Genomic DNA, 26,925 nt, shown 5'->3' on the forward strand with positions numbered 1-26,925 from the left:
TCACAAGTAACTCCCATGGGATTTTTGGTAACCTAGAGCTAGCTTCACAAACAGCTTTCATTTAAAAATCATTTTTATCTTAATCACATTGATAAAATTATTCTTGGTGCAGCACTGTTGCTATCACAGCATGCCTCTGAATGGTCACCAATAGAACAATTATGCCTTCAGGCTGCCATTGCTAATCTTATCACAGAAGCAATTGTATTCCCCTGCTATGAACAGTATTTTTTCTTCTTTACACTCAGCTGTGCCAGATGTGAATCTTGTCAGACAAAAGACTAAACTGTGATTCACAAGTAATGAACACTATCAAGATCTCCAGAAAGAGAACAAAAAATAAGAAAGAAAAAAAGGGAAAAAATGTGGTCAGATCTTATAAATCTGTGGATTATTCAGTGCAACACTATTTGAAAATCATTCCCCATGGGATTTTCAGCTTGCCTGTGCTGTTGTCAGCCATCCTCTCTGTATGACAGGGCATGCTGGAGGCATCAGTGTGCTCTGTGGACCCCTGATGAGCCCTCTGACAGGGAATGCTCAGCTCCTGCTGCAGCAGCATTTCTGCTGCCCTCCGTGTAAAACGAGAGCTGCCAGGAATGTTAGCACCAAAGAAACAGAATTGCTGAAACACTGAACATTCAGAGCAAGGCTTCTCATCCCAACACTTCCCACTATTAAGATGCAGCTGGGCACTGGACTCTGGAGATGGTAGGACACACTTCCCTCGACCTAACATCCCTTTCTCCTGTTGACTAATGAAGTGCATGGATTTAGTGAAATGCATGCTTCCCTGTAGGAAGTGTCATGCCCAAAGTGGTGTTGTAGTGCTATGCAGCTCAAGAATTCCATATGAGGTAAGACTGGAAGGGTTAATTGTTTTTTGAGTTAAACAGGTTAATCAACAGAACCCCCAGGATCTTAAAAATACTCAGGGGGAGAGTTACAGAATAGGTACAGGGAAATTTTAGCCATGGCAAAAGTAAGCTAGTATTTCTGGGGCTAGAACTTGTGAAGACTGCCCTGTCCCATGCATCAAAAGGATGGAGGGACTGTGAAGATGCTTCTGTCTCCTAATTGTACTCTCTTGAGACTGCTTCAAGATTAATTTTTGCAATGCATTTATGGTATAGCTTAATGGTATAGTATAATATATCACATATATAACATTTCACATTTCTGTATTTCAGGAGAGAGAAGGAAGAGAGAAACTGCAGCTCCAAAGATATCTCAGCATCACTTCACTGTGAAGTGGAGCAGAAGGTAAAAATATAACACCTGGGCAGGTGCTGAGTGAGTATCAAAGTTGCACAGTTACTTAGGCTCCTCCTGTCTTTCCAGGAAGCATCCAGAGAAGAGATCTGGAGATTGGGTCCTGGATGAGGACATGACCTTCAGAGTGCCCTTTCCATCACTCAGCAAAGCAGCTGAGGAGCTCCTGTTACGGAACAGGTGTGTGGGGTGAGCAGGCTGGGTGGTGTCTGGGTGGAACAGTCAAGAAGAAAGGCAGCAGGTGATAGAAGGGGTCGAAGGTAGATCTGGATCAAAAGGAAATCAGGGTTACTAAAATAGTGTAGTTTTGCAGAAGTGATTGCTCCTCCCAGAAAACATCGGAGAACACATTGAGCAGTTGAAATCGCTGACAGATTGCCATAGGTGCCATAAAGGCATCTGTTTTTGATAACCTTGCTTTTGAATGTCATGATTTGAAGAAATATACATATTATTCTTGTCTGAGATGTGGCTGTACTCTTCTTAAGAATTGTCACATGTAACTTATGACCTAAAAACCAGTTTTTAGGTTCAAAAACCTAAAAATTGCTAGAGAGTAAGGTTCAGGCAGTTACACACAGAACTATTGTAGGTTATGCTATATTATGTTTTTCATGCCTGTTTTCCCCTCACTCCCACAAGGGCTTATTCACAATCTCAAATCACTCCTAGGAAAACCAGGTTTTTCTCTGTGTTAATTCTAAGCATCTCCTTGTTTGATTTCAGTAGTTCTGTATTCAATGTGGAGGCATGGACATAGTCCATTCTTCATTAAGGACAGATTTTTGGCTAGCCAAGACAGGTATCATCCAGGATGGGACAAACATTAAAAAGTGCTTTAGAATACCAAAAGAGGAGGAAATTCTGGACATTTCCAATAGCATTTAAGGATGAAAACACTTCCTGCCTAGCTTGAGTTCTAATACCCTGTGCACAGACATAAATGTCTGCCATGAACACCATCACTTTTAGATTCTGTGTCTAGAGGTATTACCAGCTTGCAAACTGGTAGTCAGGTGTCATGCCAAGCCCACATTGTGAACCCATTCTCTCCTCTCTCCAATGAGTGTCTCACATTCTCCTCATCCTTCCCAGTCCCCACGAGCACTTTTGCTTTCCTGAGCTGCTGCACTTCAGTATTTTCAGCCTTTTCTTGTAACATCACTGCTCACAAGGCCTTGGGATGTGAGGAGGCACCACACATAAGCTGCCTGCCCCTCCTGCAGTACCAGGACACAGCAGAGATTCAGAAAACAGATTTGTTTCTCAAGGCACTCTCTTGGTCTTCTTAGCAAGGCACCCATTGTAGGGAATTTGGAATGATATGGTTGCTGTACAGGGGGTTCACAAGAGCAGTGATCAAAAGCAGCTGAGTTAAGACTAGTGTCAGGTTGTCAGGTACCAACACCCAAATGATGCTGAATTGTTTGCTCTCTTCCTCTCCCTTTCTCTTCCTTCATTCAACCTCTATTTTCTGTATCTTTCTCCCCTCCTCTTCATGAATTTTGTTGCTCCACATCTCAGTATCATTTTCTCAATATTGCTTTCTTTCTCATCTTTCTCAGAATCTTCCTCCATCTTTTTGTTCTGTCATTTTCTGTGTTTCACTCTCTTTCTCCATTTCTTTCTTACAGTATGTACTGAATCTACTTGTCCTCTGCTCTCCCTCTCCTGCTCCATCTACCTCCTTTGCTTCTTTCTTCCTTTCTGTCCCTCAATCCTTGGCCCCCATATTTTCTGCCAGTGTGGAAGAAAGCCCTTTCTGGTCAAGGCAGTGTTGCTGTGGGCTAAGGGCATAGACAATGAGTACTTGGAGAGCTGGAAAGCTGAATTGTTGGCAAGAATTCTCTGTGAGAAACCTGTGTCTTCAGGTCAGAAATACTTTCTCCATGTCTTCGTGTCACTTAAAGTGCTGATGCTTTTGTGCCCAGGAGACACAGTTGTCCATGCCCAAGCTGTTGAAGGTCAGAGAACTCCACAGGCCACATGGGGCAGCAGCTCTAGTGGAGCTCATCAGCTGCAACTATTTTAAACCTTCTCTGAGAGCTGTTTCTTTCAGCCAGTTATGGGCCCATGCTCCTTCAAGATCAGTTACCTGTGCATCAGCACATTTCAGATCACAAGCAGCCTGACTCCAGAAATAGTGTGTTGATGCAAAACGACTCCTGTCCTCCAGGCAAGGCAGCAAATCAGAAGTGAGGAGAAATTGGTTTTCCTTACTCACCCCTTTAATATGCCCCTCTGATTCCAAAAAGTCTCCAGCCATGCTTTCCAGGATGGCAAATGGCAAGGCCAGGTCAGCACAGTGCCAGGTGTGTGATTTCTCTCCCTCTCCCACCTGTGCAGTTGGAATTCTGGCCCCAGGTGTTGTCTCTTCAGGAACCTGCAATGTTGCCTTTCATCAGTTGAGCATTTAGGAACAAACCCTCAGGCCATAATTTCTTACAGGTGAGAGAGGAGCCCCAACAGTTTCAGGTGCTTCCAGTGCACCCTGATTGTTCCACAGCCAGAGCAGCTTGTTCATTTTGGAGGGTGATTGTGATATTTTCCAAAGGGAACAGGGAGTTTTGGCATTGAAATACGGTCCCCAAAGTTGTTGTGATATTTACTAGTCTGTCAGCAGGTTTAAAAAGATACCAAGGTTTCTTTTCCTTGTTGCCCAGATATCACTGGCACTGATGAAGTTTTCACAGCTTCACACATAGAGATGATGTCTCTAAAGAGCATCACTTACAGTGACACAAGAGTCAACACAGGGTGTCATCTTTTCCTTAAATACATTTAGCTGCTGCCTAGCAAACTACTTCCATATTTAGTTGTAACATGGAAGGATTCTATGGGTGTAAACCTCAGTGTGTTTGGGAGGACTGTTCCCAGTCCTGAGCACTGTTGCTACTAACACACTGACTGCTGTGGTCAGTGCAAAAGGCTGTGCAGTATCTCCAGCTCCCTTCCCCAGCCGTTTCACAGCTCTTTGAAGTACTCCCTGTAAATGTAGAGGTGTAGAGATAGTCAGGAACCTCAAGGGACCAGTAAGTGTCTCTTAGTCAAAGCCAAGTCTCATTTACCATTCCCACATCTGTTTGTAGACTGTTCCCTCAGCAGTAGCTGATGTGCCAGGGTCTAGTGAATGGTTTGGGAAGCTGCACTGCTGCTTGCTGTGCAGCTTGCCTCTCAACACCTATTCCAGACTAAGGAAGCTCCAGTGTGAGTGTCATTGTGATGTCCCACTGGTCACAACCTCTGCTCTGGTTCAGGAAAACCTCTGTGTTCTCCAGATTCACCACCTCCTGAGGCTGCATAGCCCTTCTGGACTGATGAGAATGGCTGGGGCTGGGAAACGTCTTTGCTGCCTCTTCCTCTTGGCCAGCTTTTCCTCATTTTTGTCCTGCTCAGGCATTATATTCTGCAGTGTTACCCCATGTGGAATGAAAAGGAAAACAGGTTCAGTTTTCAGTTCCCTTATACAAAAAAGCTCACGCTTTGCTGTGAAAGGAAAATGGGAAGCACTGTTTGGCAGTGTGGAAACACCATGTTTAGAGCTTCTCTGTATCCTCAGGGTGTCAGACTTGGAGATTTCTATATGGTGTCATGTTAACAGAGTTGCTCTCAATTCCAGTGTTGGAAAATAAAAACAGTTCCTTTTGACATGTATGCTTCTAAACTTGTAAAACATAGGTTTACAATTTCTCTTTCTAAAGAACATTATTTATTTAATATTTATATATTCTAACTTTAAATCACAAATTCCATTGCTGGGAAACACTGTGGTACAGTGTGAAAAAATTTGTGTGTTCTCATGCCTATTACTCTTACTGTAGTTGGAGTACTGGAGTTTCAGAATCTTACTCCAGAAAATTCAGGAGTTTACTCCTGAATATTAATTGTTTGAACACAGTCAACACTTAAATAACAGCAAAACTAAAATATAACTACTGCTTTTTATGCAAAGAAATCTACGGTCTTTAGCCCTTAGACACTGACAAATTTATAAACTCTTGTTGCAGGAGGGAGTGATAGAGGGTTCACATTTTGTGCATCCCTCAGGTCACTTTGCTGCCTTGTGACATCCTCACTCTTCCTCTCCTATTTTCTTGCTGTGAAACTCCCGGCTCTTCACTCGGAGCTTGTTGACCTGTGACTCTGCAATGTCAGCCCGCTCCTCGGCTTCCTCCAGCTCGTGCTGGATCTTGCGGAACTTGGAGAGGTTCACATTGGACAGCTCCTCCTGTGTGGGGAAAGGGAGTCAGGGCTCAGGAGCACAGGACAAGGGTTTCACTCCTGCTGCAAGTCAGCCTTATGGGGCTGCAACTCTCCATCCCCCTCCCACCAGTGCTCACACACCAGCCTCACACAGAGCTCCTCATCCTCCCCTTTTCAGGATCCTACTGGGACAAGCTTCACCAGGACTGTGTCACCCCTTCAATTTGTCATTTCTGTCCCCCTCCTCAGCTGATGATTTTCAAAATTTCTGATATTCCTCTCTGGGACACCTGTGTGACACCCACAGGAAGAGATGCTTTTTTATTTCCCCAAGCAATACTCACAGCTTCCTCAGCTTGTCTCTTGTAGGATTTCACTTTCATTTGCAGCTTGTCCACCAGATCCTGCAGCCTGAGAATATTCTTCCTGTCTTCCTCAGACTGCAGTGTTGGCAAAGTGGGAAGAGAAAATTATTGCATTCTGCACACCACAATATAGCATTTATCCTTGGAGTCCATGAGAACATCTTTTGTTTGATCGAATCAGGGTGCATCAGCCCAAGGAGCCCTCCTGCCTTACCTGGTAGGTCAGTTCCTTCACCCTCCGCTCGTACTTGCGCACGCCCTTCACGGCTTCAGCGCTGCGCTTCTGCTCAGCATCAACCTCCCCTTCCAGCTCCCGCACCTGCAAGGACAAACCCATCCCTGCAGCTTCCCTGACAATGTCTCTGCAAGGACACGCTCACTCAGGCACACCCCCAGCCCTACACACCCTGGCCTCCAGCTTCTGGATCTGTTTCTTCCCTCCCTTCAGTGCCAGCTGCTCGGCCTCCTCCAGACGAAGCTGCAGGTCCTTCACTGTCTGGTCCAGGTTCTTCTTCATCCTCTCCAGGTGGGCACTGGTGTCCTGCTCCTTCTTCAGCTCTTCTGCCATCATGGCAGCCTGATCAGAATGAAAGGTCAAAGCCATTTAAGGACTGGAGATATTTTGGGGAGACTACATTCATCATCAGCAATGTCAGAAGTGCCCAACTCACATCTGTGATGGCCTTCTTGGCCTTCTCCTCAGCATTGCGGGCTTCCTGGATGGTGTCCTCCATTTCACTCTGGATCTGGGAAATGTCTGTTTCCAGCTTCTTCTTGGTGTTGATTAAGCTGGTGTTCTGTTGAAGGAAAAAAGCATATATTTTTGTCCAGTTGCTTCATACCAGTTTTAGAAAAATCAAATTACCTATTTTTATTTTGTTTTTGTTACACTTTTATATGAAGAATACAAATAATTGATAAATGGCAATGAGAGACTGCTGAAGACTAATTGTTATATTACAACTAAAAAGGATAACAGATCTATTGGTAATTTCAATTCTCTAAATGCTGTAGGTGTTACATGTCTTCAGTTCTAGAACTTACCTGAGTGTGGAGGAGCTGAACTCTCTCACTGGCATCCAGAAGCTCCTGCTCAGCCACTTTCCTTGACCTCTCCGTCTGCTCCAGGGCTGCCCGGAGCTCCTCAACTTCAGCCTGCAGCAGGTTTGCTCTGCGCTCCACCATGGCCACCTGCTCCTTCAGGTCATCCTGTGTCCTGAGAGCATCATCCAGGTGGATCTGGGTGTCCTGGAAAGAGAGATACGACAAATTGGGAGGCATATTCTTCCTATTTACTTATTTTCCATTTTCATATTAATATAGAAAAGATAGAAGTGTAAAAGAGAAATATTTGTAGCCGCTTAAGAAACCAGTGAACACCTGGTCTGTAACGTGATACCTTCAGCACTGCCTGAGTGTTTCTCAGGTTCTTCTGTGCCTCTGCAGCCTGGCGGTTTGCATGGCTCAGCTGAATCTCCATCTCATTCAGGTCTCCCTCCATCTTCTTCTTCAGCCTCAGGGCTTCATTCCTGCTCCTGATCTCAGCATCTAGAGTGCTCTGCATGGAGTCCACAATTCTGAGGTGGTTTCTCTTCAGCTGGTCAATCTCCTCATCTTTCTCTGCTATCTTCCTGTCAATCTCAGACTTCACTTGGTTGAGCTCAAGCTGCAGGCGCAGGATCTTCCCCTCCTCATGTTCCAGGGAGGCCTAGAAAAATGTAAAACACAGTTAATTAAAAGAAAGTTACAATGTCAACAACTCTACATAAATTGTTAACTTAATGAATAATGTATAACCAGTGGTCTGAGCTAACAATAAAGGAGAAGAAAAGCATACCTGTGGATTCAATAATTTTAGTGGTGTGAAGAAACCCTGTTTCCTATGCCTCCAATCAATTCTCAATGCATAGAATTACATAAATGTTATTTGAAGTCTCTGAACTGTGTTGTAACTAGTCAATTAACAGCAGAGGGCTTTACCTCAGCTTCCTCTAGGGAGGCTTGCAGTTCAGATTTCTCCTGCTCAATCTGCTTCTTCACTTTCTCCAGCTCATGGATTGCCTTCCCTCCCTCTGCAATCTGCTCCGTGAGGTCGGAAAGCTCCTCTGCAAGGAAGGGTGAAAAGCAGCATGGTCAGGCACAGAGCTGAATGGAGAAAGGCTCTGCTGCACCAAGGGGCCAGGCATGTCCTGCAGGCCCAGAGCCCTTAAGTGTGGCAGATAGAGGAGTTTGTGAGAAAGGCCAGCGAGGGGAGCAGAGGGCCAGGGACTTACGCTGCAAGTTCTTGTTCTCCCGCTTCATTGTTTCCAGGTGGTCCAAGGACTCCTCATAGGCATTCTTCATCTTGAACAGCTCCGTGCTCAGAGAGCGCGACTCCTTCTGCGAGGCCTCCAGCTCAGCCTGTGTTTCCTCATACTTCTGCTTCCATTCTGCCAGGATCTGAAGAGAAACGGGGTGTGAGTCAGGCTGTGGCCATCACAGGGGCATGCTCTGGCCAGGAGTGCTGGTGCTGGAGGCCAAAAGACCTTGTCAAAGTTCTTCTGCTTCTTATCCAGAGCAGCACAGGCAGCATTGGATCTCTCCACATCAATCATCAGGTCTTCCACTTCATTCTGCAGCCTCTGCTTTGTCTTTTCCAGGGAGGCACATTTGGCATTGACAGCCTCAACATGTTCCTCTGCATCCTGCAGACGCTGGGCCAGCTTCTTCCTGTGTTAAACATATCTTATGTTTTAAGAGAAAAGGAGAAGTTTTCGCATGTGGTTGATTAGCTTTTCGTAACAGGATGTCTTACAAGTTCATTGGTAAATGCAGGTCACAGTCAGCAGGCAATTCAATTTTGTGATGCTTTTCTCAAGACCATGGTTAGCCATTTCACAGGCTCTGGTTCACATTCCTCTTCCATTTTTCTACATATTATGTTGTGTCTCTCTGCCAGTCTCTGTCTTCTACATGTTTGCCTGTGATTTTTTCTCCCACACCCCATGCATTACAGAATTTATTTGCTATTCTCCTTTTGCCCCCACCCCAAGGAGAATAGTGACTTCCTCCTGACAATGTCACGGTGGTCTCCAAGTATTTCTGTTCTTAATCTCTGCTAGCCTTCCTCACTTTCCCCACGTACTTGGCCTCCTCGAGCTCCTCCGTGCGCTGAATGGCGTCTGTCTCGTATTTGGTTCTCCACTGAGCCACCTCGCTGTTGGCCTTGGACAGGGCTCTCTGCAGCTCCCCCTTGGCCTCCTGCTCCTCCTCATATTGTTCCCGGAGCAAGTCACAGTCGTGGCGAGCGGACTGCAGGGCATGGGCCAGGGCGCTCTTGGCCTGCAGAAACAACGGTATTGGGTCATGGAACTGAAATATCCCAGGAAATCTGACTGAATATTAATTGGACACTGGATTATGCTTATATGGAAATAGACAACCATGCACTCAATGAGGAAGGAAGCTGGGACTGAAAAAAAGAGTAGTGGATAAACTGTAGGTAAAATTTAGAATGAGATGACATGTACCAAATTACATGAGATTTTTTTCCCTGTCTCATCATGGTGCTTCAATAGTCACATAAGTGTCTGGAGCACATCTGGGAGAAGGAATCACCTTTATCTCTTCCTCCAGATGCCTCTTGAGTTCCTCAATCTGCTGGGTGAAAGCCTGTTTGCCTCTTGACAGCTGAGAAACCAAAGCATCCTTTTCGTCCATCTGGCGTGAATATTCACCTGAGAAAATATGCAGATACAAAATGGTTTTGATGCCATTGATGGTGACACTGCAAAAATTTGGAGATGTAAAACCAGATGGTTCACAGTCCATGCTGAAACTCATAATCCCATTTCAAGCATTTCTCAGTAGATGTGACCCAAAGTGTGTTGAACAGACCATGTGCCCAGAAGAGTAATTTTTGCAGTAACTCTGAGACATTATTAATCTGTACATGCAGATGTTGCTGTCTCACCTGACTCTGTCTGCAGACGAGCTCTTTGGGCATTGAGGTCATTGATCATGCGCAGATGCTCTTCTTCCTTGGTCTTAAGCTCACTGAGTTGATCTTCCAGTGTGCGGCACATCTTCTCCAGGTTGGCCTGTGTTTCAGCATAGGGAAAGTGATGAGTTAACCATCCACACTCTAAAGAAGGCCAGGTACAAGAACTGTGTTGTATTCCATTGGGTCAAAGAGCCAATAAAATATTTGTGTACCTTGGCTTTGGAGACAGATTCCATGTTGCTGGCCAAGTCATCAATCTCCATCTTCATCTCACTCTTCTCCTTCTCCAGCTTCTGCTTCACACGTTGCAGGTTGTCGATCTGCTCCCCCAGCTCAGCGGTGCTGTCCGCGTGCTTCTTGCGCAGGGCGGCAGCCGTGGCTTCGTGCTGCAGCGTGGCCTCTTCCAGGTCCCGCCGCATCTTCTGGAACTCTGCCTCACGCTTCTTGTTCATCTCCACCTGAGCTGCTGTGGCCCCTCCTGCTTCCTCCAGGCGCTCGCTGATCTCCTCCAGCTCCCTGGACAGGTCAGCCCGATGCTTCTCTGCTTTAGCGCGAGAGGTTCGCTCTGCCTCAATTTCCTCCTCCAGCTCCTCAATGCGGGCCTGCAGAACAGGAGGGACCCTTCACACCCGTGCCCTCCTCCTGCCTCAGCTGAGCCTGAGCAAGGGAGGGGAAGGAACAGAGACTTGCCTGCAGCTCCTTGATTTTCTTCTGAAATTGCATGCCCAAGGCTTGTTCATCCTCAATCTTGCTCTGGATCTGGCTGATTTCAAAGTCTTTCCTTTGGGCCAAGTGAACCGTGTTAGAGCTCAAAGGAAGAAGACAAGTGGTCCAGCCCAGCACTCAGGTGCCCCAGAGCCACACTTACTTCTTCAGTTTCTCATCCAGCTGCTGTTTATCATTCTCCAAATCCATGATGCTGTCCTGGGCCAGCTTCAGGTCTCCTTCCAGTTTCCTCTTTGCTCTCTCCAGGTCCATGCGCAGTTTCTTCTCTTGCTCCAGGGACCCTTCCAGCTGAACACAACAAGACCTTCAGTGCTCTACCTGCCAGCTCAGGCTCCATACCTGTCCTGTTCCTGCTCTGTGTCTGTGTGCTTACATCATCCACTTGCTGTTCCAGCTTGGTCTTGGCTTTGGTCAGAGTATTGACTTTGTCCTCCTCTGCCTGCAGGTCATCCAGGGTCTGCTGATGGGCCTCTTGGAGGGCTTTCTTCTCTTTGGTCAGCTTGGCGATGGTCTCATCCAGTGCTGCCATCTCCTCAGTCAGGTTTTTCACCTTTAGGAAGAAGGGAAGAAATATAAATCAAGGAAATAGATACCAAAGTTCTGTAATAGCACTTAACCCATTTTCTGGAGTGCAAGTAACAGGTTCTACCTCATACCTTGTTTTCGGTGGCGTGTTTTTCCTTCTCCACCTTGGCCAGTGTTAGCTCAAGGTCATCAATATCTTTCTTCAGTTCTGAACATTCATCCTCCAATTTCCTCTTCTTGGCTGTCAGCTCAGCATTAATTTCCTCTTCATCCTCTGCTCTTTCAGTCACCTCCTTGACTTTGGCTTCCAGCTGTATTTTGGTTTTGATGAGCTGGTCACACCTTTCCTCAGCATCAGCCAAAGCATCTGCTTCCTGATGGGGAGACAAAGATTCTGTTTGATTATAATATTTGAATGTTTCTCGTCTTTATCTTTTAGCCTATCCACTCAAACAGCTTTAAAATGTTGTCATGTTTTCTGCCTGGGAAATAGGTATGCAATTTCTCAGTTATAAAAGCTCAAGTTTTTGTTTTTTTTTGTTGTTGTTGTTGGTTTTTACTCTTTAAAAAATATCTCTCAGAATTTGTACTTGTGATAATTAATGGAGTAGGTGGTTTAGGTACAACTGTATTGTGGAAATCTATAGATGGCATGTTCCTCAGAAAAGCAGGAACCCCTACACCCACTTGAAGCCCTGTGTTTCTTTTACTATCTATCCAAGAGTTCACCACACTCCTGTAAGACACTACTTGCTAAGTTTCATATTTAATATAATGGACACCTGGCCTTCTGCCTGAGACAGAGTGGTAAGAATGAGCAGGTGCTTTTCTGAGTGGGAAATAAATGGTGATACTCACAGCCTGCACTTGGAGCTGCAGGTCATTTTTCTCCTTCAGTAGAGAAACCATTTTTTCCTCCAGCTCCTTCCGCTTTGCTTCCGACTTTGCAAGGTCTTCCTTGGTTTTCTCAAACTCTTGTTTCATGTTGGCCATTTCCTTCTCAGACTCTGCACTCTTCAGCAAGGGCTTGATCTTGAAGAACAGCTTCATCCATGGCCAGTGTTTGACATTCATGAATGAACGAATGTTGTACTGGATGCAGAAGATGGACTCCCTTAGGCATAATTAAAAGGTATAATGAATATTCTCAGTCTGGTGAATGTCAGCACTTTACCTCAAGAGCAAAATTACTTGAACAGAAGAAGAGGAAGGTGTACCTGCGCTCCACCATTCTCTGGTATGCCACCCTCGCCAGGAAGCCCCTACACATGGCCTGGGTGCGGGTGATGAGCTGTGCCAGCTTCTCATCCCTCATCTCCTCCAGGAGCCCTATCAGCCCAGCTTTGAAGAACACCTTGAGAAAGGGAATGTTGTAGCACATCACTGTCAGGTAGAGCAAAGCCCAGGGATGTAGTGAATGGGGGGGTTTGTACCTTGGTGTGTCCAAATTTGTACTGGGTGTGGTCCACATCGATTGAGCCAAGGAGCTTCTCAGAAGCCTTCTTGCTGTCAATGAACTGTCCCTCGGGGATGGCACTGGCATTAAGCACCTTGTATCTGTGGAATCAGAGGAAGATAAGGCTATTTTTTTCCAAGCCAGTAAACCCCACCAGCTCTTTTTAAAATTAGAACACAGCCTAAATGGACCCATGAATGAACCAACATTGCTGTTAATGATGCTGACAAGCACAGAGCTCTCACCTCTGTTTGAAGTCAGCATAGAGGACTCTGCTGGGGAACCCTTTCCTGCAAATCCTGATTCCTTCCAGCACGCCGTTACAACGCAGCTGGTGCAGCACCAGCTCGTGCTCCATGGCACCTGGCAATGCAGAGCACAAATGAATGGCACAGATTGCAGTGCAGAGGGGAATGGATGGATCAGAGCAAGGATCTTTCTGCCTGAGCAGCTTACCAGGTGTTTTAGTCTCATTGGGGATGATACAGCGCACAAAATGGGGGTGAGTGCTCCGCAGATTGGTCATCAGCTTGTTGAGGTTCTCCTGAGGGATTGTGATTCAGTGTGCATTTGTAAGTAAGGTGGAAAAAATGACCCTTTTTATTCTTTGAATTTTACATGAAAGACCCATCAATGGAGATAGACTGGGCTGAAAATTGTCAGCTGAGAATGCTTCAGTTAGTTGCTCTGTTCCTCCTGATTCTCAGCATTAAACATCATCTTGTAGGATAATAAAAACTTGCCATCAACTTAATGAAGGATAGAAAGTGGGCACATTTTTTGACAAAATTTATGTCTATATTAAGTGTAAGTTTAGGTTTTTACAATGTCATTTTTCATTCCATAAGATTTTTGTTTGCAACGGTGGTCTAAAGAGAAGATATATTTAGAATATTTTTTGGTTGGTTGGTTGGTTGGTTGGTTGATTGCTGAGTTTCTTCTTTGCCTTTTTTTCCTGTGTCTGAGCCAGCTAAAAATGCAGAATAATTCTCTGCATATGTGAAAAGATAAGGTGTTTACATACCCGGAAAAGAGCTGAGACGGTCTGGAAGGAAGAACCCTTCTTCTTGCCTCCCTTCTTGCCACCGCCGCCACCACCACCACTGGCCTCTGATAAAGTAAAGATAATGAAATATTGGTTGCTTTGGGGACCAACCACCATGCATCAAAGAGATGACATTGCAGAGAACTGACCTGCCTCTCCTCCAGCAGAGGCAAAGAGTAAAGCCAGGGTCTTCACAGATGATTTCTGGTACAGCCCAATGACAGTTTCATTCAGAGGGTCCTTGTTCTTCTCCAGCCAGCCAGTGATGTTGTAGTCCACTGTGCCAGCGTAGTGCACCAGGGAGAAGTGGGCTTCAGCCTTGCCTTTGCCAGGCTTGGGCTTCTGGAAGTTGTTGGACTTGCCCAGGTGCTGGTCATAGAGCTTGTTCTTGAAAGAGGTGTCAGTTGCCTTGGGGAACATGCACTCCTCTTCCAGGATGGAGAAGATGCCCATGGGCTGGGAGAAGCAGCAAAAAATAGCAGTGATAAAATACAGATCTGCCATCAGAAGGGGACTGCAGTAAGGTACAGGAAAATGAGAAATTGGTTGAATTTTTGGATCAAAAATGGATTAAATCTTTGTCAACTTTTGCATTCGCACTTTAGACAAAATACAAATTTGCATCCGAAACTAATGCATTTAATAACTGATACTGTGACATTAATCACATAAAATTTTCTAAATACTTTTGAAATTGATGAGTTGAAAGATGATCTGATTTTTACATTATCACTTTCACAAAGTAATTTGTACAGTTGAAGGTGTCTTTCTAAAATTGACCTTAGTGTAACAGATCAATAGATCTTTCAGTTACTTGCTGAAACTTTATTTTTTGAAGATGTCTTTCCATTCCTATAAAAGAGGATGTTACACAAAAGAGTTTCTGCTCATAGTGCTTTTATTAATTGTTGTTCACCCAGTACTTTTTTTTCTATATACACCTATTATTTTTGTTAGAAATTATTTTTCAGAAATCCCAGTGTTAATATTGAAATAATAATATTGAAATTGTGTCTGGATTCCTGAAAAGAGATCTTTCATTTTTATAGACCAGAAAACTCACTTCCAGAAAATACTTTTCATGCAATTATGTGTGATTACATTGATGCTTTTATTGCCATAGAAAAAAAATTACACTTAATTTTTTTTTTTAAATGAATAGCAGTGTTGTTAATGGATAACCAAAAAGCACTTCATTTGTAGCCTGATCACTAAGGTTTTTAGAACTTACTTTCATATAAATACAATACTGAAATGGCACTTTTTGAATAGCCAGGAACATAAATGGATAATAATGGGTCGGTTTGTAAAACATTAGTGTAAGAAAAAGTAAGCCTAAAGAAAAATTCTGAAATTCTGTAACGAAATATTAAATGTAATCAACACACCTTCTCAATGAGCTCAATGCAGGCAGCCAGGTCCATGCCAAAGTCAATGAACTCCCATTCAATCCCCTCCTTCTTGTACTCCTCCTGCTCCAGCACGAACATGTGGTGGTTGAAGAACTGTTGCAGTTTCTCATTGGTGAAGTTGATGCACAGCTGCTCCAGGCTGTTGAACTGCTCAGTGCAAAGACAAGATTTACTTATTTTCAAGATAAAGAGCTGCCTGTATAGCTTTCTCCTTCATACCCAAAATCCCATCTCAGAATCCTAGGCAGGATATCCAATCAAGACAAAAATGCTTTTAATATTAAAACATCCAGTTAACTATTTTTAAAGAGTTTTTTTTATTTGATTGTGGTGGAATTTTTTGGCTTATTTTTTTACCCTTTGCTAGTTTAGTTATGCTGAAAAAAAGATTTATTTTTAAATTGAATTTCCTATTTTTTTGTTAGTCTTATTAAGGCAAAATTTACATTACTCTCTTAATTTATGTAAATTTTCCCATTGTCCTTATAAAAACATTAAACATCCTCAGTGTTTGGTAGCCCTGGATTGGACTCGGATACACTCCATAAATATCTATAGAACTTCTCAGTCTGAATTAGAACAGCCAATGTACTCTTCCTGTTGGAATCAGCCTTTCGCTCTTAAGAAAAAAAGTATATATATTGGTCTCATTTTCCAAAACCTTGGTTAACTTCTGTGTGAGACTTAAGTCTACCTTTCTCTTCCTACACTGTAATATTGTATCTTGGATATTTATATGCTATTTGTCTTTGGACTATTTTTAATATTAAGTTAAAATTATTGAAAAACTGTGATACTTGTGCTAATTATGTGAAAGGCAGATGCTTCTTCCTTGTGAATCATATAAAAAAAAAAAATATATATATATATAAAGATCCATTGAAGCTCATGGATTGGCCTGAGGAAAAAGCACTGACATATAGAAGGGAGGAAAATACTTCCAGAAAGTAACAAAGAAATATTTTTCAAAAAATTCACTATTAATTTGAAATTACAAGTGAGTGCAATGTTTAAGAAAAAAAACAAAACCAAACCACCATAAATATCCAATATCTCTTGACACCTAATGGCTTTTACAAGATTTGAGTGATTTTTGTGCTCCTTACATCAAAGATCTCGAAGCCAGCAATGTCCAGGACACCAATGAAATACTGCCTGGGCTGCTTCGTGTCCAGCTGTTCATTGATGCGAACAACCATCCACAGGAACATCTTCTCATAGACAGCCTTTGCCAGGGCACCCACTGAATTGTACACCTAAACCAAAGCAGATTGGAGCAGAAGAAATACAATATCCAGAGTAAACAGTACATGATTCAAGTCAGGTTCCCAGTCACCAGCTGGTTGTTGTTACCTGCTGCACAGTTTGGCCCTTGGTCACGTATTCATTTCCCACCTTGACGCGGGGGTAGCAGAGGGCCTTGAGCAGATCTGCTGAGTTCAGCCCCATCAGGTAGGCAGCCTTGTCAGCAACTAAACACAAAGAGAGAGGGAGGAAGTAACAGAGGAGAAGTGATAATTGAAAGATTATATCCTCTAAGATGCAACTGTTGGTCTCAGCATTGAAATTTTGTGATATCTTGAAGGGAAATTTAGAAGCATGAATAGTCTGGAAGCTGAGATTTATGTATTTGTGAAAGTAAACAGAAGAAAAATACATGATTGCCAACTTCCAGCTATGTAGCAGTTTCTGTTCTTAGGAGTTCTATAAGATTCTAATACCTTCAGTGCCATCAGGCTCTGCCTGCTCCTCTCGTTGTTTCTGCTTGAACTTCAGGTTCCCGTAGTGCATGACAGCCCCTGTCAGCTTGTAGATGGCTGTTCTCTCATCAGCAGTGAAACCCAGGATTTCAATGGCACTCTGGCAACAGAATCAGTCAAATAAACCACCTCTGGATCACTACAAAGAAGTTTCACCACACCGGTATGCTCTGTGACACTCACATCTGTAGCCATCAGCTCCTCCTGGTCGTTAATGCTGGCGACAGTGATCTCACCTTGACTCACAAACTGGTAGTCATATGGGTTGGTAGTGATGAGGAGCATGTCTGTAAAGAGGAATAGGATGTATCTGGGTGTGAGAATGAAGATAAATATTAAACACATTCAGAATTTATGAAACAATAATACTTCCTACCGATTAGCTCTGGCTTCTTGTTGGACATGATCTGATAAAAGATGTGGTAGCTCCTTTCCGCCTTGAGCTGGAAAGTGACTCTGGACTTCTCCAGCAGATCTGGCAAGGATGGTAGGACAGAGTTAGACCTGAGAAAGAATACTGAGGTGGAAAGGGAGGAAGGAATGGGGTCAGGTCAGGTGGTCTCTTACATGTTTCAATGTCAGCAGAAGCCAGCTTGCCTGTGGCCCCAAAGTGGATTCGAATGAATTTGCCCTTTTAGAGGGGAAAGAAAAAAAAGACATTTTAAAATTTCACCATGACTGTAATCATGCGACCTTATATTTTCCACAGAGGATAGACTTCAAATGTAGAAGTTGTTTCACTTTTATTTTTAATTTAACAAAGCAAAACAGGAAAAAAACAAATTCGGGAAGTTCTCTATACTGCCAATACTAGTAGATAAATCTGATCTTTATTATCCACCATTATTTAATGGATAACCATGAATGCACATGAATGAGAAGACCACTAATAAAACATTTTATTGGGTCACTTATGTTGCAATTCAAACACATGGATATAGTGAAAGCCATTTTCTAACCAGAAAGCATGTTGTGAAGGCAGATTTTGGTGGCATAAAAGTTAAATGAGGATTACTGGTCTTGTGGAAAACAGAAGTCAGCTTTTACTGTCTGAGTTGTAGAGACAGAGGCAACACACCCAAAACAAGGAGCTTTAGGCTGAGACTGTGGATTGGTATTGTGATTTTTTGAGGAAAGTCACAGTTAATCTCATAGAACGTATGAATGGCTTTTTGCATTAAAACAATCAAAAGAACATGCCATAGAGTAATTTGTTTTCTGGTAGGATGTATTGAAGGAACCCTGTCCCTACCCCTTTCTAGACAACTTATATCAAGGTCTGAACAGGCACATAATTCCCCATTTTGTGCCTAAAACCCACAGATTCATATTTTTGCTGGTCAGATGAAGGCCAGCAAAATTTCCATCTGGCAATTTCTATCTTGTATGCTCCATCTTTCCTTTCTTCTATATTATATTGTTTTCCACAAAATTGTGTCTTTAGTACATATAATAGAAACTAAGAATATTTGTATATATATATATATATATAGATAGATAGATAGATGGATAGATAGATAGATATGTAATTATATATAGATATTAAAACATATTTAAATTAGCCCCCTTTGTATACGGTATTGTACTTCCTATAATTAGATAGTCTACTTTAACTGGCAAAAATACATAAAATAGAAAATAGTAGATTAATGAATAAATTCATCTGACTTTGACACTTCAGAAGAGACAGCATGTTCTGACATCCTTTTTCCCATATAAATGACAACTTCTCTAAGAAAAAACTCACAAAGCGTGAGGAGTTGTCGTTCCTCACGGTCTTGGCGTTTCCAAAGGCCTCCAGCAGTGGGTTGGCGCTGATGATTTGATCCTCAAGCGTCCCCTGCAGAGACATAAGAATTCAGTCACTGTCTTTAGCTGACAGGGCAATGAAGGCCATTCAGTCCATTCTTCCTCACTCACCTGCATTTTGCCTGATGACTTCTCTTCCTTCTTCTTGTCCCCACTGGCTGCAATTGTTGCAAAGTACTGGATGACACGCTTTGTGTTCACAGTCTTCCCAGCACCGGATTCTCCGCTGCCCAAGCCAAGAGAGAAGCAGAGGGTGCGTGGTCAGGCAGGAGGTCCCCTGGCACCGGGCAGCCCCGCAGGGACCCGCACAGGGGGTGTACGTACGTGATCAGGATGGACTGGTTCTCCCGATCTGTCAAAGAGACAGAAATACACTACTTAAAAAACAACAGAGAAGGAATGAAACACAGTCAGGTAAGTTGAAGGTTTTGCTTGATGTCAGCTTGACTTAAACAAGCAAACCTCCCAAGCACATCACAGAGTGCAGAGGTGTCTTTCATTTAAAACAGTAGAAACAATGTTATGAAGACAGTAAACCTCACAACAGATGTGTGTGTCAGAACCAAGAAAGCTTTGCAAAAGTCTCTTCACTTTGCTGAGACAGAGAATCCCTTCAGAGATTTCAATGGTCCAATGCCTCTGCGGCAGTCAGAGGCACTCACCAGTCAGCATGAACTGATAGGCGTTGTCAGAGATGGAGAAGATGTGTGGAGGGGCCTCCTGGCGCTTCTTGCCTCGGTAGGCCAACACCACCTCGGGGTTGTACACCGGCAGCCACTTGTAGGGGTTGACAGTGACGCAGAAGAGACCCGAGTAGGTCTGTGAGGAAGGGACACAGCACGTTGGCTTCCCCTGAGCCTGGCCCAGCAGTTGCTGAGGCTGCCCAAAGGAAGCTGCTGCTGCCACTTACGTAGATCATCCAGGCTGCGTAACGCTCTTTGAGGTTGTACAGCACGGCAGGTTCGTGGAGGTGGGTCATCATGGCCATGTCCTCGATTTTGTCATACTTGGGAGGGTTCATGGAGAAGATTTGATCTTCCTTCACAGTCAGGGTCTGCCAAGGAAACAAAAGATCCTCACATATCAGCTAAGAACTCAGTGAGGGAAGCAAATGTTGTCCTTCAGCCTTGTTTTTGACTCACCTCTCCCCCTTCAGTCTTGACAGTGACTTTCCCTGATTCCCTGCTTGTGACTGTCCCTTTCACAAAGGATTCCTTCGCATGAACCACAAAGACAGATGACTTGGCATCAAAAGGTTTGTTCTGGGCCTCAATTCTCTCCTTTTCCGATTTTCGGAGGTAAGGAGCTGCCTCCCCAAAGACGGCCATCTCAGCGTCTGACGACATGGCTGCACTCTATGGTGATGCTTGCCAGAGCAGAGAACACTGTCAAAGAGAAGATTTGTTACCCAAATTAGTCAGTACTTTTTGTTATCACACACTTCATTGATAGATCCTAACAGTGCAATGGAAAGTGTGATTTTGAAGAATCTTGAGTAGTTCTCTGGTTCACCTGCCTGTACAATAAGGGCAAACGTTGGATGCAGGTTCCCACAGCTTTTTCTACTGAAGTTTTTATTATATCCAAGAACAAACATTTCTCAGTCCCTCTGCATTCCAGTTTAATGTCTGATGATCCTGATGGTGATTTTCCCTGTTTATTACCTAATCAAAATTTCTGTGGCTGAAACTGGCTTTTTTTATCCCTCAGCCTTTCACTCTGCTCGTTTGAGAAGAGTCTGACTCTTTCCATGATATAACCATCTCCTTTTTGTTGAAGATAACAATAAGATAACCTCATTTTAATTTCATCCCCAGTGTAGACAAACCTCACCATTGCAGCCTCTTCTCATCCATAATTTTCTCCTACTTATCTTGATAGATCTCCACTGGATTCATTCCAGAATGTCACTGTCTGGTCAGCAGAAAGCGTCAAACTGAACATATTGCTCTAGATATGGTTGCTGAATGCAGGGAAAGAAACACTTGTCTTTACCTGATGACCCATGTTATGAGTGTCTGGCAATGTGCTGCTGACCTTCCTTCCCCCAAAGTCACACTGTGACACTTGCACCAGAATTCATGACCTTTTTCTGCAAAGCTGTTTTCCAAAATGAAGTACAACATACACTGCATGAGACTATTCTTTCTTTCTTGCAGGATTTTACACTGCCTTTTCTATAATTTGTGAGGTTCTCAGCAGCTTCAGGATGAAGTCATATGAGGATCTTCTCCGGGGTAACATTGTTCTGTAGCATAATTGCAAGTCTCTGTTGTCATCTAAAGTTCCTGAGGATGCATTCCATGGATTATTTGGGTTGCTAATGGTCCAGAACGTGTTCTGAGGACTAGCATAATGTCTTTTGCTGATGCTCTGAATCATTCACTAGAGTTGTTTGCTTCCCATCCCAAATTACTTAAGTAGTATGTGAGCAACTGGCATGTAAGGACACATAATTCATCAGGTTAAAATACTGGACAACCAACTGTTTCTTCTTATTAATTGTTAATTGTTTGTGGAAATAACTATAGGCAAAGCTAGAAACCTCAGCTGAAGAATTTATAAATCAAAGCCAGGTATCTGAATGCAGTACTGGATTTCCAAAGAAATACCATGTGGGCAGTAATAGAAAGGATCTGAATTCCAAGGAAGTTAGACAAACAGGCAGCTTGAAAAGATGTCATGTCATAACTTTTAGTTAGGTAAATAACCAAAATGTTAACAAACATTTGCAGCTACTCCTAGTAGCATGCAGATCCTCCATTTTACCCAGTTGTCTTCCAGAGGAATTGGAGCAGTACCTCCCCCTTTTAGTTGTTTGGTTAGTTGGACAGCTATTTTTGCATTTTTATCAAGTTTACTAGTAGGAGGCCTACATGCAGATTATGACCCTGAAATATCATTTGGAAAGTATTTTTATAACATTTATATGAAACTGCCAGTTTCATATGCAGCAATAATTACAAGTCTATAAGGTTTTGCAACATTCTGTTCTGTTGGCTAGCTCTGCCTGTCTGGACTTCCTGCCAGAACAGATCATTTACCTCACTGTTCCATAATTAAACAGAAGGAATCCCCAAGAAGCATTTCCTGGCATTACATAGTGGCTACTGTCTTCAAGCACAGCCACTTAGGAAATCTTGCTGGCTGTGAGCAGCCTGTCCAACCATCAGCATGCTTTATTTGTCATAGCAGAGCAGTGGCCAGGAACACATGGGCACACAGCAACTCCCTACAGAATTTTACAGTAATTTGTCACCATGAAGAAATCTGTTCTACAGAAATCTTTCAGCTTTTTCTGTCCCTTAAATGGGAGCAAATGTGGCTCTTACCTCTTATGCTATGAGAAGATTCCTTGCAGGCTGGGAGGTGATCGGTGCTGTAAAGCAGAAACAGCAGATGTCTCATTATTACTGTGCAGAATTCCAGGTCGCAAAGTGGAAATACCAACATGCTTTATCATACAGGTGTCAAATCCTTCCAGGTACATGGACATACATCAGGACAGCAGGGCTGAAGTGGGACTGCAGGGACACTGTCCCTTTCTGCCAACCACCGACGTGCACTTACCATGAAGCTTCCTCTGCAGACAGAGCAGCCCAGATTCAAGGACTCTTTTATAGGGTCTGGTCAGTGCATGCTGAAGATGCCTCCTCTGTCTTTGGGCAAAGTATTTTTGGCCAACCTTGTTTTTGGCAAAGCATTGTCTGGCAAACTGAATGTATTGAAAACTGGAAAGTGATATTACTAGATATAATTAGAAAATTTTGGTATCTTCCTTGCTATGTGAATAAATCGCCTATAAATAATATGAGACGATTCCTGAGGAGGGAAATACAGCTAATGATGACTAGAGGAATGAGGGTAACCACTAATAACTGTAAGGCCGTGGATGCTCCATGAATCTGAGCTAAGGGAGCAAGGGACAGCCATTCCCTGGACAAGCACAGTGACATTTGGATGCATACTTCAGCTTTTTCTGAGGACATCATATGTCTGATGACAGTCATCCTTTCACAGAGCTCTCTTCTTACAGATCTTGGATATGATATGTGGATTTCACTGTTGTCTGCATTGCTTACCTCAGTCAGATTATTACGTATTACTCTGTTTCACTTCTGTCAGTTGTAACATAATATAGTGCAATATATCAGGGAGAATAGCCACCTTTAACCATTCTAAGTGCTCTTTAAGTTGTATTCCACCTCTGGATATAAATATAAAACAGCATTCATCTGCATATCATAATATTCTGGAAATCCTGAGTTTAGAGCTTCATAGCAGGATCCATGAGTGGGTTCAAGAGTCTGCTAGATTGTTGTTCCTTTGATGCAATCAATTGAAGACCAGTTTTAGTTTTTGGCATCCAAAGAGCTCTCTGGCAATGATATTTACAGTTTAAATTAATTAATTGAAAAATTCTTTACTTTGGTGGTGCTTATTTCCTTGTAAATCCTTATTTCTTCCCAAAATAGGAAAAAAGTGAACGATACCTTTCTAAATAACACAGCAGATATGGAAAATCACATATGGAAATAATTATTTAATTCTAATTAGCTCTGACATTATCCCCCATAATTTCTAGTGCTACCTTCCTTCTCCCAAGATCTGACACCATGCAGTGTTAATACCTCACCAACAGAGAGCTGAACAGTGCCCATCACTATATTTGATAGTTAGGGTTGCTTTTCCTAAATATATAACTTTGTGCTCATCAATATTATTTTTCTCCAGTGTAAGTATCACAAACTTTTCTCACAGCTATCTTCAGTTTACTTATTCCACCAAGAATAATTTCTTTGTCATTCTTGAGATATCTAGACATGCTTTTTTCAAGGCCAGAAGTATTTAATCCTTAGCTGTCAGAGATCAAACATGTTGCACTCAGACATGAGAAACTATAGAAAATTATGGGTAATTTTACTGTTTGCCTTTATTGAGGTGCATGGTCAGGATACAGCAAGAATCCAGGTAAATATTCTGGGAGGACTGAAGGGATGAAAAAGGAGTTTTTGGCAAAACTCAAGACACAAAAAGGCAGAATACAGACACTGGAAGCAAGGACAAGTAACCTGGGAGGAACCTAAGAGACACTGTCTTAGCAACCAGGGACGAGGTTAGAAAAGTCAAAGCCTAAATGGGATTGAATCCTATAGTCATAGAATGTTTGGGCTGGAAGGAACCCTGAAGGTCATCTTGTTCCAACCCCCCTGCCATGGGAAAGGATTCCATGCATTAGATGTGGTTGCTCATAGCCCTGTCCAACCTGGCCTTCAACGCTTTCATCTCTGTAGCATTCACAGTTTCTCTGGGCAACTTGTGCCAGTGCCTCACCACACACTGAGTAAAGAATTTTTTCCTAATATCTAATCTAAAACTGTCCTCTTTTACCAAGAACTGTTACCCCTTGTCCAATCACTATCTGCCTGTGCAAAAAAGTCATTCTCCCTCTTTTCTATAAGTCCCCTCTAAGTACTGGAAGTCTATAATGAGGTCTCCCCAGAACTTTCTCTTCTCCCCGCTCAAGGAGAAGGAAAATGTGAGGCCAATGCTGAATTGGGTTAGAGCCCTGCTAGCACATGACATGGAAAGGTTTGAGGTACCTAATTGTGGTAGTAAGACCTTTGGGAAACCTAGGGCACAGAGAGCAGGAAGAAAGTCTGGAACAAGGCAGTCATAGCCTTGATGGGAGAGGAACAGGTCAAGGAGTACTTCAACAAGCTGGACACACAGAAGTCCACAGTCCTTGAAGGGATACACTCACAAAGTACTGAGGGAGATGGCTCACTCTTGATAATCTTTAATCTATCATGGTGATTAGCAGAAGTGGCTGGAGGCTGCAGGAGAGCAAAGGCACTCCTGATTACAAGGTGGGCAAGCAAAGAGCAGAAAAGTCCTTGGCTCTTTGTGAGCCCTGCACTGCAAGTCTGTATCATCAACCCTGAGTTCAGCACAAACCCAACACACAGCCCCATACCAGCCACTCTGAAGAAAATTACCTCAACCTCAGCCAAAACCAGCACACTCTCCATTGGATAAGCTTAGGTATTGCTAAAATAACTGTGACAGTCTACTGAGCGGAAAAAGGTGATTTTGTTCTCCTTGTTCTTCCCTCTGCTCTTCATTTTCATTCAGTCTTGGAAGGAAGGTGTTGGAGAAAAATGAGATGTCCTACTGCATGCAGACCAAATTTGCCATTTCAGCACACCTCATCTTGAGGAAGTGTTTCTTTGGGTTCAGCTCAAGTTTCAGTCTTTACAAACATCTGCCACTGCCAGCTTTAAGCAGTTCAGTGAGGTTGAAATGTCAAGTCAGGTTCATTTGTGACACCTCCCACTGACATGACAAGTATTTAGGGTTTTTTTTCTAAACCTACTGAAAAAGGAAAAAAAAAAGTCTGATATTTATCACTTAAAACTGATGCATTAATTTGAGCAATGTTTCATCTTACAGTTCTGTTAAGTGGAGGAGTTAAATTAAATGTTTAAGAGGACTCTGCACTGTTACTGTACTGAAATATAATTACCACTACTTCTTCCTGTTTCCACTTGAATTATTAATTGAGTACAGTGGGATAGTGCTGGAGCAGCACTGACTTACCATGTCTATCAAATGCACCTAGGAAAAGGGTGCCTAAATAGTGCATCAGTCCTTCCTTATGGAAAATATGTAATGAATGACAAAAATTTTGTAGCAAAAAGAAAAATAAGTAGTTCCTGCCTAACATTATTTTTCTTTCATTCCTGTATCTAAATATCTCTGCAGGGCTGGGTTCCATCAATGCTGGAAGCAAAACACAGCCCAGCTGAACAAGACAGGACAGAATGAAGGATGTGTATGGAAACAGTCTGCTCTGTACAGAAATGCAGCTTGGGAAAAGCAATGGAGTTGGGAAAAGCACTTGGGAAATCACACTGGAGTGTGATGTTCTCCACGCAGGAAATGGAATTCAGGCATCCTGAAGACAGGCTCTTGATGAGAATAAAATCACAGAATGACAAAACCTGGTCCCACTCCTCTCCATGAGCAGGGCCACCTAGAGCCAGTTGCCATCTAGAGCCACTCCAGCACCTGCCTCACTTTCTGCCACAACCTGTGATCCCACTGCTCCTCAGCTGTGTTTTGTGATTATTCAGAAGAGTCTGAAAACAAGAGGCCACATTTTAGAGCACACTGAGTTGTGGAAATGTCCCAGGAATGCTTGTCTCCGGCCCTGTGGAAGTCCCCTTGGAACATTTGAGTCCTCGTGGTTGTGTGTATTGTAGGGATGTGTGGGGGGATACATTTGGGGTGTGTTTCTTGGGGTGCAGCTGGAGAGGAGCTGCAGGTTGAGCTCTGGACGAGCAGGAGCTCCAGCCCAAGGCCAGAGACTGTGAACTGCAGACCCTTTGCACAACCAGGAACCAGGGGACCTGTGGCCCAGCCAGGTGAGGGACACTCAGAGACATGGCAGGAGGTGATGGCTCCAGATTTTTCCACCCTTAGACTGTGTACGGGTAAGAACCCAGTGGTTCCTTTGTTTGGGGTCCCTCCTTGGAGGCACTAGCTCAAGATAGTTATTGCACTATGACTACATTATTTTAAGGACCTGGACATCTGAGACTCAATGATGGGAAACCTGGGCTGCAGCTGGTGAGGAAACCTGGTGTGACTGAGAGTGTGAAGGTGCAGTTGTGAAGGGGCCTTGGTCCCAGCTCAGGTGGTGGGATAGTAACTGTGAGAGCGGTTCCTGGATGGTTGGACAGGGGAGGTTCTTTAATAAATGAACATAAGAATATCTATATCAAGATCTTTGTAGCTCCTTCCTCTGACACTTGCCAAGAGAGGGTTCCCAGTTAGAATATGTAAACACAACATGCATGTAGTGATCCTGCTGAGAATGCTTCCACAGCCTCTCTGATGTGCTGCTTAGAGATCTTCTGAGTCACTGACAATGTCTTTGATACATTTTACATCTAAACCTAATTTTTATACTATTAATTTTTCCATTATGTGGCATCAAGTAGTTGTACACCAGAGGATCATGCACGTCACTTTGGTGCAAAACCAAATGTATTCCATAACAAAATTGAAGAAGAAGAAAAGAAAAGCACAATTCTACAGTTTCAGCATGGTAAACAACAGAGAGATCTGACTGAGATGTAGACATAGGGTTATATCCATCATCTTCATAGTTCTAAAGCTCCCAGAAACCCCAGTGGTTCTCAACACTTAAGAAGGCTCTGTCACTACAGGGATTGTGATGGGCCAGTGTATACAAGAAGGTCTTCAGCCACCCTTGGAAGCTGAGATCTGATCAGATCCACAGTGCCTTGGAGGTCATGTAATGGAATTATCACTACACTAAAAGGCTAAAATGAGAGAGGAGAT

General features: G+C 43.2%; 1 protein-coding gene and 1 long non-coding RNA gene across 3 annotated transcripts; one reads left to right on the forward strand and one right to left on the reverse strand.

The window, feature by feature from the left end:
- Positions 1-640: 640 nt before the first annotated feature.
- On the forward strand, positions 641-26,289 carry LOC148182720 (uncharacterized). Of its 2 annotated transcripts, none has more exons than XR_015774352.1 (4): positions 641-711; positions 1,191-1,263; positions 1,342-1,452; positions 25,321-26,289. It is a non-coding gene; the product is annotated as an uncharacterized LOC148182720 (long non-coding RNA). The 2 variants fall into 2 exon arrangements; XR_015774353.1 differs by lacking the exon at positions 641-711 and adding an exon at positions 724-857.
- LOC102114370 (myosin heavy chain, skeletal muscle, adult-like) lies at positions 4,959-22,165 on the reverse strand. Its single transcript, XM_088065573.1, has 40 exons — positions 22,126-22,165; positions 21,888-21,934; positions 19,698-19,940; positions 19,466-19,609; positions 19,218-19,374; positions 18,880-18,907; positions 18,667-18,781; positions 18,494-18,586; positions 17,314-17,377; positions 17,123-17,221; positions 16,930-17,033; positions 16,708-16,846; positions 16,340-16,458; positions 16,093-16,242; positions 14,963-15,133; positions 13,724-14,030; positions 13,554-13,639; positions 12,986-13,073; positions 12,775-12,892; positions 12,507-12,630; positions 12,291-12,427; positions 11,932-12,187; positions 11,205-11,447; positions 10,922-11,098; positions 10,691-10,836; positions 10,513-10,603; positions 10,035-10,424; positions 9,793-9,919; positions 9,438-9,556; positions 8,965-9,161; positions 8,366-8,549; positions 8,114-8,279; positions 7,821-7,945; positions 7,240-7,548; positions 6,885-7,088; positions 6,512-6,637; positions 6,247-6,417; positions 6,055-6,159; positions 5,820-5,915; positions 4,959-5,500 (listed from the first exon to the last, which is right to left on the reverse strand). The coding sequence occupies exons 3-40, from the start codon at positions 19,899-19,901 to the stop codon at positions 5,345-5,347; spliced, it is 5,835 nt and encodes a 1,944-aa protein (XP_087921699.1). The 5' UTR covers positions 19,902-19,940; positions 21,888-21,934; positions 22,126-22,165; the 3' UTR covers positions 4,959-5,344.
- Positions 26,290-26,925: the final 636 nt, after the last annotated feature.

This window comes from Pseudopodoces humilis, chromosome 21, assembly GCF_049639895.1.
Source record: "Pseudopodoces humilis isolate 2021_Gansu_Grassland_sample_001 chromosome 21, ASM4963989v1, whole genome shotgun sequence".
In the NCBI taxonomy this organism is placed as follows: Eukaryota; Metazoa; Chordata; class Aves; order Passeriformes; family Paridae; genus Pseudopodoces; species Pseudopodoces humilis.